The 8,694-nt window shown below is 32.9% G+C and overlaps 1 protein-coding gene across 3 annotated transcripts in view; it reads left to right on the top strand.

The window, feature by feature from the left end:
- The first annotated feature begins 8,164 nt into the window (after positions 1 to 8,164).
- The window catches only part of LOC106882663 (uncharacterized), an 82,824-nt gene continuing 82,294 nt past the window's right edge, over positions 8,165 to 8,694 (top strand). The window contains exon 1 of one of the 3 annotated variants that reach the window (XM_014933419.2): positions 8,165 to 8,337. Coding sequence is in view for 1 of the 3 variants with exons in the window: in XM_089349097.1 (XP_089205223.1) it covers positions 8,300 to 8,337 (38 nt within the window). In the remaining 2 variants the exon portion in view is untranslated. Of the gene's footprint in view, positions 8,352 to 8,694 lie in introns of all 3 variants that reach the window. The other 2 variants (XM_089349097.1, XM_014933421.3) reach the window with 2 other exon arrangements.

Here is an 8,694-nt window from a genome sequence, read left to right as displayed (position 1 = left end):
AAAAAAATAGCAATACTGATTTATCAACTAGGGCTGGGTATGGGTTTTAGATATACCACATGAATTTGCTCAGTTTGAGGGCGAGTGAGCCAAAGAAATGTCAAATAGTGCTCATGCAAGGACACATATAATGAGTTCTGTTGTAATTTAGTCTTTGCTGGTATATGCCAGACAAGTATGTAATATATAAAAAAAAATTAACAGAATTTCACACACACACACACACCCTTAATGCATATAACAGTGGTGCATCATGTGATGATAGTTATGACATGTTTCACAGCCTCTGTGAATGGACTGATGTGTTGCTGCAAATTGATATTTGGAGGCAGTTATTGCAGTGGTGAAATTTGATTGGTTAATTTCGTAAGTCTAGAAAGAGTTTTTGAGACACCGTTTGTACCCGAAATATAATAATAATAATTTCTAACTTTAACACTGTGGTTCCCAACCTTTTCACTACCAGTTTTCCCACAGACCCCTTTTAATATGCTTATCCTTATGTATATGTATATATATGAAATTTTGAATTTAGTTCACGGACTTCCAGTACTACCTTTGCGTACACAGGTTGGGAACCACTGCTTTAACACAAGACCACAAATTTGTAAGAGAGTGAAGTTGATTGAGATAACCCTTATACATTATTTTATTGATCCTGCAAAACTAGACAGAAAATCAGCCCCACTGAAATTTGAACTCAATATCACATAGAATTTAGCATACTATTTCTATCACTCCAGCAGCCTCATTATCATAATTATAATTACCGTAATTTCTCATATTGTCCCAAGACAATATGAAGAAGGGTAAAGTCGATTGAATCAACTTAACATGTTTGTTCACAACCCCAAAAGATGGCAGGTAAAATGGTCCTTGGTAGGATTTGGATTCAAAAAGTAAGGAGAGAAATAAACTTGTATAATGAAATGCCTTTACACCATCGCTGTTATTCTCCCATTTAATGATAATGATTGTTTCTAAAACAGGCACAAGGCCAGAAATTTGGCGAAAGGGATATAATTGATTAAACAGATCTCCATACTTTATTTTAGCATCCAGGAAGGACTTGACTGGTACTTTATTTCAGTAGCCAGGAAGAATGAAAGGCAAATTTGACCTCTGAAACGTTTGTATTCAAAATGTTAATGACCAGAATAAATATGAGAATTGATTTTGTATAATGATCTAACAATTCTACCTATCCATTGTTTTAGTAATAATGTTGAAAATGGATAACAACATGTGCAATCAGTACAATAAAACAAATAAACATATCTTTTCTGGCTGCCCAATCTTTGCCTAGTTTGCATGGATACAATGGAGTCATCAGCTATATCCACTGTAAAAAGGCATAAGAAGCAGTATAAATATGTCCCAAATGCAGTACATGACAATTACCTGATCACAATTATCTGGAATATGCTTGTTCTGGCTGACAAGGGGATTAAGGCAAAACATCCAGATTTTATTCTCAAAAACTGGAATGAAAATGTCTGTACTCCAATGATCAAAACATTTCCCAGAAGGAGGAAGAGAAATTGACAAAGTACCAGGAACTTGGAATTCAAACAAGCAAAACAATACCAATAATAATTGGAGCTTTAAACATGATTAAAATTAACAAAATCATAAAAAGTACCTCAGGGCTCACAATGTTAAATACAATCCAAAAGATTGGTTGGGTTGGAGTACCTTATAACAACTACCTTCTACACTTTGTATTGGAACATGATACATCCAAAAGTGTCAGTAAACATCCTGGGATGTATGAGACAAAGTAAAAGGCATCCCATGTCCTCTAAGCATTTCAGTTTCAATGAGGTTGCCATAAGTAATATATCATCAGAGTGTCTTTTGAGTTCTGGTCTTGTTTTTTCCCCCTTAACACTTCATCTTCCTTCTTACCATACATTATTCTCATCCATTACTTATTGGTATTTGATGCAACCATGAATCTCATGTCACCCTAGGTTTTGATGTGCTTCTCACTTCATGAGTCTTAACTCCCTGTTTTAGCCACATTTCTTTTATCCCTTCTTCCCTTACTTTTTGTCCTTTAGGAGAGTTTGTCGCTGCTTTCAAACCTCTATGCTTCTTATTGCAAGATGATGGGGTGGTACAGCTGGAAGGGAGCCTCTTGACTTCCTAGTCATCTCAGTGTCAAGTGCCAAGAGCTCCTGATACTGAGATGGTCTATTTTTATCACAATGGGGTAATCCCTCACTTTTGAACATCGATTACATCTTCCTGAACTTCTTTCTCTTTTGACCTCTAGCAATTATAATATTGCTACAAACACAATCAACACTAATTAGGATATTCAAGTAGCAGAAATTATTTAACAATGTCTAGTGAGACACATGAGCACTTCATAGATGCACCTGTTACTGAGTGCATCTGTGTATCTTTAAGATCTAATGCCCTGATGCTGTCAGTCTCAGAAATCCCAATGCATCTCACTTTTCTATTCCTTTCTTCCTCTGTACTGAATTCCTACCGATGACTTTTCTACATAAGAAGCAAAATCGCTTTCTGGATGTCACTGAGATTATGTATTCACTCTAACATTTTGGTTTTCGCAGTGTTGACATCAAGGCTTAGGAGTTTTGATCATGCTTCCGAGTTTCTCAGTCTGTAGATTTTGTGCATGCATATGAGGGGGTGCTGAAAAGTTCCTGGCTTTAAGGGTATCATGAAAGGTTTGGTTGGAGGCCCAGCCTGAGTTCTTTTACAGGGCTTAGTGAACCTGAATGTCTGCTTCAATAAATGTGAATCTGGGAGGGGAATATGCTGAATAAAATCACAACTGGTCTTCCTGTATTTTCTTTTCTTCAAAGCCAGGAACATTTCAGCATCACCTCATTTATTTTTATATATACACACTTACACTCGTGTGTGTGCTTATATGGCAACCAGTGAGTGGTAACATCATGAACAGGCTGTCTGTATTGGTGAGGACAAAGGCTTTTGTGAGGTCAATGAAAGTTACACTGACTAATTTATGTCAATGGTGGACCTGTTGGTGCAGAAACCTCATTGTAACACAGGATATACTCTGTAAATTTCTGAAACCTTTACAGAACTATTCTGATGAAGAGTTTGTTGGTTATTCTAAGAATCAATAGGTTCTGTAGTTATTGTAGCTTTAAAATGGTGGCATCCTGCATATCTTGCATATCAGGGGAAGTTTAAGCAAGGTTGGTTTGCCACTTTCTAAAACTTTAGATAAGATACTGTTTATTGTAACTTCTGTTTTAACTGGGTATATAAGACTAAATCTAGAGTTGATCCTTTACTGTAATATAAACTGCTTGTCCAAATCAACATTAATTTCTGTTATCTAATCTTACTTTGTTAGTAATATATTTAGTCACTTTTATATATATTTAAATTTCATTAAATGTCATTGTAACTCTAAGTAGTTGTCTTTTTATAGTTTTTGAGAGCTTCCTTATATATATTTAGGTCTAATTTGTATAGATTATTATTTTTGTCAGAAAATAGAATTAGTTTTTAATCTTCTTGATATCAGATGTAAGATTTTGGGTGTATGACAAGATTCCACCATTTAAAAAAAAAAAAAGCCAAATGCATACATAAATAAACCAAGAGCCACTATTTGAAAAATCTATACAACTGAAGTTCTTTCTGCATTTTTCAGGTTTTTTTTTTTGTTTTATCACACTCAATGGCAAAGTGGTTAAGTGGTATGTTTTCCAACGATGTGGAAACTGGAACTATAGCAGATGAGCTGAGGTGTTGTCCACCTACTTTCGTCCCGGCCACTCAAAGTCTTGTGAGTGACTCTGTTAGCTGCTATATTTCTGTCTCATTAATGTCATCATCATTATATAACATCTGCTTTCCATGCTGCCATGGGTTGGATGGTTTGACTGAAAACTAGTAAGCTGAGGAGCTGCACCAGGTTCCATTCTGATTTGGGAAGGTCTCTACAGCTGGATGCTCTTCCTAATGTTGCCCACTCCAAGAGTGTAGTGGGTGCTTTTTATGTGCCACTGGCATGAGTGCCATTGATGTGACACCGACATTAGCCATGACTATGATCTCACATATTGCACACTAATTTTATTTATGTTAGGCTATTAACCATTGACAATATTCCATACCTGAAACAATGAACTTCAATTGATATTGGCAAATTTTGTAGTTTTACCTCTTAAATAGGGTCACTAAGATTTTCTGTAGCATTCTCTGAATAGGATGCTGTGATTATATCTTGAGGGTTTTGATCAAGAAATGACTTATGAAATCCTAATTAATGTAACTGTGGTTGTCATGGTACTCAGAGAGGATATGTAGAATACAAATTGATTCAAGCCTGGTTACCATAACAACACAGCAAATTTATTTACTTAGTTTGTAACTTATCTTTCCTTTCAATATTAACACTTGGCTTTTTGGAATCAAGCCTCATAATATAATGGGAAGTATAACATATACATATATACATACATATAAAGAATAGTAATAAATGGAGCAAAACGCATATAATCAATAAGATTATATGCGTTTTGCTCCATTTATTACTATTCTTTATATCCACTCAAAATACATCACTTTAACATGGAATTTCTACCCATTAAGCGGGTATGATATCCCAGTTTTTGTGTGATTTTTGCTACCCTGGTAACTATTAACATATTTGCATTATCGAAGTTTTTCAACCAAGATAATATTAATATATACATAAATTAAAATACGTACATACATACATACATATATATATATATATATATATATATATATATATATATATCAGTACACACACACATAACACATGTATATATATATGAATGTATGTATTTATATATATATATATATACATATATATATAGTTTTCAGTCACTATGAGGCTATATAAACCTCTTGTGGGGATGGTTTCATCTAAGTTACACTGGTTTAATATATTATATTGTTGAGAAATATCTCTTCAATATAAAAAATAGGTATATTATAAATATCAAACATTATTAAGTAAAAAAAATGGAGAGATTTAACAGATATAAATTAATTTATTAGCAGTTTTAATAAATTAATTTATATCCATTAAATCTCATTTTCTTAATTATATATATGCGTGTGCCTGTGTTTGTGTATGTATATACTTGCATGTATATATATATATATATATATATATATATGTCTGTATATTATATATATATATATATATGTGTGTGTATATATATATATATATATATATATATATATATATATATATATATATATACATATATATGTGTGTGTGTGTGTGTACATATATATATTTCCTTTTGATCATTGGACCTCATGAAGGCAAAGTGGCTGAGTTTCTTTCGAGTGTTGGACCTCACAGAGGCAATGACTGAGGCCTTTGGCATTATGCCATGATTAAGAAAAAGACTTATCAAGCTGAGCAAAATCACAGTCGTGGCAGATACCAGTGCCGTGCAAATTGGCACCCATGCTGGTGGCACGTAAAAGCACCCATTACACTCTCAGAGTTGTTGGTATTAGGAGGGCATCCTGCTGTAGAAAACCATGCCAAATCAGACTGGAGTCTGGTGCAGCCTTCCAGCATGTCAAACCATCCAACCCATGCCAGCATAGACAACAGACATTAAATGGTGATGGTGATCATGATGATGATGATATATATATATATATATATATATATTTATATTTATATTTAGGCGCAGGCATGGCTGTGTGGTAAGAAGCTTGCTTCCTAACCACATAGTTCTGGTTTCAGTCCCACTGTGTAGCACCATGGGCAAGTGTCTCCTACTATAGCCTTGGGCCAACCAAAGCTTTGTGAGTGGATTTGGTAGACAGAAATGGAAAGAAGCCTTTCATATATATATGTATATGTTTATGAGAGTTCCCCCACCATCGCTCGACAATTGATGTTGGTGTTTTTATGTCCCTGTAACTTAGTGGTTTGGCAAAAGAGATCAATAGAATAAGTACTAGGCTTACAAAGAATAAGTCCTGGTGTTGATTTCTTCATTCAAAGAACCCTGTAATGTGGTGCTCCAGCATAGCCACAGTCAAATGACTGAAACAAGTAAAAGAATATATATATTTCATTATAATACATATATATCATAATACATTTTTTTTTCTAATTTAATTCTTTGTCTTTTTTTAGTTGTTATGTACTGCTGCCTTTATATTTTAATATGTCACATGATCCAGCAAATTCCATCAGTTGCTATGGGTATTGGATAGATAATCTTCCCAACAGTAAAAGTGTGTGTACTGAGGAAGATACTGTATTTGAACATGGTATTAACAAATAAGTGTAATCATCTTTAGAGAACAATATGCCATTTTTATAAACAGTACAAAAATTGAGAAACATAGAATTACCATTGAAGTGTATTGATAATACATTAAGTTTCATCATTTTTAATCAGTAAATTATTTCTGAATCAATAGACTTATAAGTTATCTGACTGTAAAGAGAAAATGTCTGAGTGAATAATGTATTGGATTACAATGCTTTCAAAGTTCAAATCTGGCATCTAGGTTTTATTCAACATCTGGGCAAAACATTAACTTCTACAGGTTTCATTTTATATATTTCATTATCTGAAATATATGCTCTATATGCTCTATCAGAATATTATCTGCAATATATTGGAATCATATTTATAAGTGTTTTTATCTCTCATCTGTTTAACTGAATCAGGAACCAAACACTGTAGCCAATGGAAACTTCAGTGAGTGTCCAATCACAAGATATAAAATCCTTAAATAGAATGTAAAATAAAATAGCTATAAATATTTCTTATGTTAAAATCTAATAAACATGCTTGCTGACTATTTCTGTCTTTTGTTAGTTATTTTACTATTTTCAATTCTTTAATGTCAACTTCAGCAGTATCTTTCTAATTTTTGTTTAACCATCTAAATATCAATTCAGAATTTCTTTTCATTCAGTTCTCACAATTTATTTGCATTACGTATTCGCCCTTAAACCAATAAAAAATTTCCACTACATAGCAATTAAACCTGTTAGAAATCGTTACCAAACCCCCCTTTAATCACATATCTAGTGTTTTAAAAAAGAGACGCATTCAATAACATAAATATCCTATGTTTAAAAAGAAATAAAAGATGGGTGGGCACAACTAAAACAACTTTGTTCATAGGTAAGTTTGATATCAATTGGCTTGGTGTTAAAAAGGTATTGAAATTATTTTTTTTGTCAAAAATTATCTCTGAATTCCAGCAACCTATACAGTTTCAACAGGCATTCTATCTTTTCTAAACCAGATTGTATGTTTAACAATCGCTGTTTTCTTTTTATTTTACTCCTTTCCAAACTCTTATAAACACCGATTTATCTCAAATAACAGTCTTTTCCTTCCCAGTTCCAAAAAAACATATTGCTTTAAGAATGTCTTTTTCCTAGTGTATCACTTTCTCAAATCCTATTTCCAATTAGTTGAAAATTTAGAATTTTCTTATCTAGTCAAATACATAATTTGCACTTTCTCATTCATGTACGGAGCACCACCATGCATATTCTTATAAACAGAAATACTCTACATGATTGCCTTCCTCCTTGTCATTGTCATCATCATCATCATCATCATCACCACCACCATCATTTTTATGGCCAATTTTTCATAAGTTATACCGATCAATTTCAGTGTAGCACCTCTACATTTGTTGCAATCTTTTGCCATCTCTTTTGTGAGGCTCAGGATTCTAAAGTCATTGAAAGCCACTTTTGTCCACCTCTTCTGCTTCTGTAACCTCCTTCTACACACACAGTTTTCACCTAACTATAAATTTTCATGCACATACATTGCAGTCTTATGTGCTCATTCACAAAAATTTTATATACTTTTCTATTCATTCTAATATCTGCAGTAACAGTGCGACTATCCTTCGCTGATGAAGTTCAATAAGATCGAAATTTACCTAAAGTTGTCGCTGTACAGCTAAAGGCCAGTGCCTTTCCTTTCTCGCTACATTCTATATTTAATTAATTTTAATTTATTAAAATTTTAGGATTGTTTCTTTGGATTTTTGAACAAAGTCATTTAGAAAATTTTTCTCATCGTTAAGGGTGTAATTTTATCTAATCAAAATTTCTTGGTGTATTACGTCAAGTACGCTAGCGTCTAGTTTTCGTATAGTTACTTCCCTTGATCACTAACTCTTATTTCACTATGTCGTAGTCGGTTGTGTTTCGTTCCTTCATAGTAGCCGTATATACATACATATATATATATATATTATTATATATTTTTTATATGAAATCACCATAGAGTTTGGTTTATTCATGTTTAACAAACCTAAGGAAAAGAAACTCATAACATTGTAAGTGAATCTTAGTAAGTTTACTTGGAATGTATTTTACCTGTTGGTTGTGTGTTGTTCAGTGACTTTGTTGATTTGTTTCCTCCTCACCCTCTTGTTCGTTTGTAAGTCATCGTGATAAATTATTGATTGGGAAAAAACTCTTTCAGAGTAACCAAAAAAAAAAAAAAAAAAACTTGAAAATCGTATGAAATCATTTGTCAACTATTACATGTCGTTATGTATTAAATAACAAAACTCTCCAAATGTGTTTGGTTCTGTGCATGTATGTTACTTGTTACCATTGTGCCATCTAGAACATTTCCGTGTTGATATTAGAAAAAACAAAACAAAAAAAAACCCCCTGATATTTTATTA

This window comes from Octopus bimaculoides, chromosome 3, assembly GCF_046866305.1.
Source record: "Octopus bimaculoides isolate indiv1 chromosome 3, ASM4686630v1, whole genome shotgun sequence".
NCBI lineage: Eukaryota > Metazoa > Mollusca > Cephalopoda > Octopoda > Octopodidae > Octopus > Octopus bimaculoides.
Note: the sequence above shows the minus strand (reverse complement) of the source record. Positions and strands in the feature narration are given on the sequence as shown.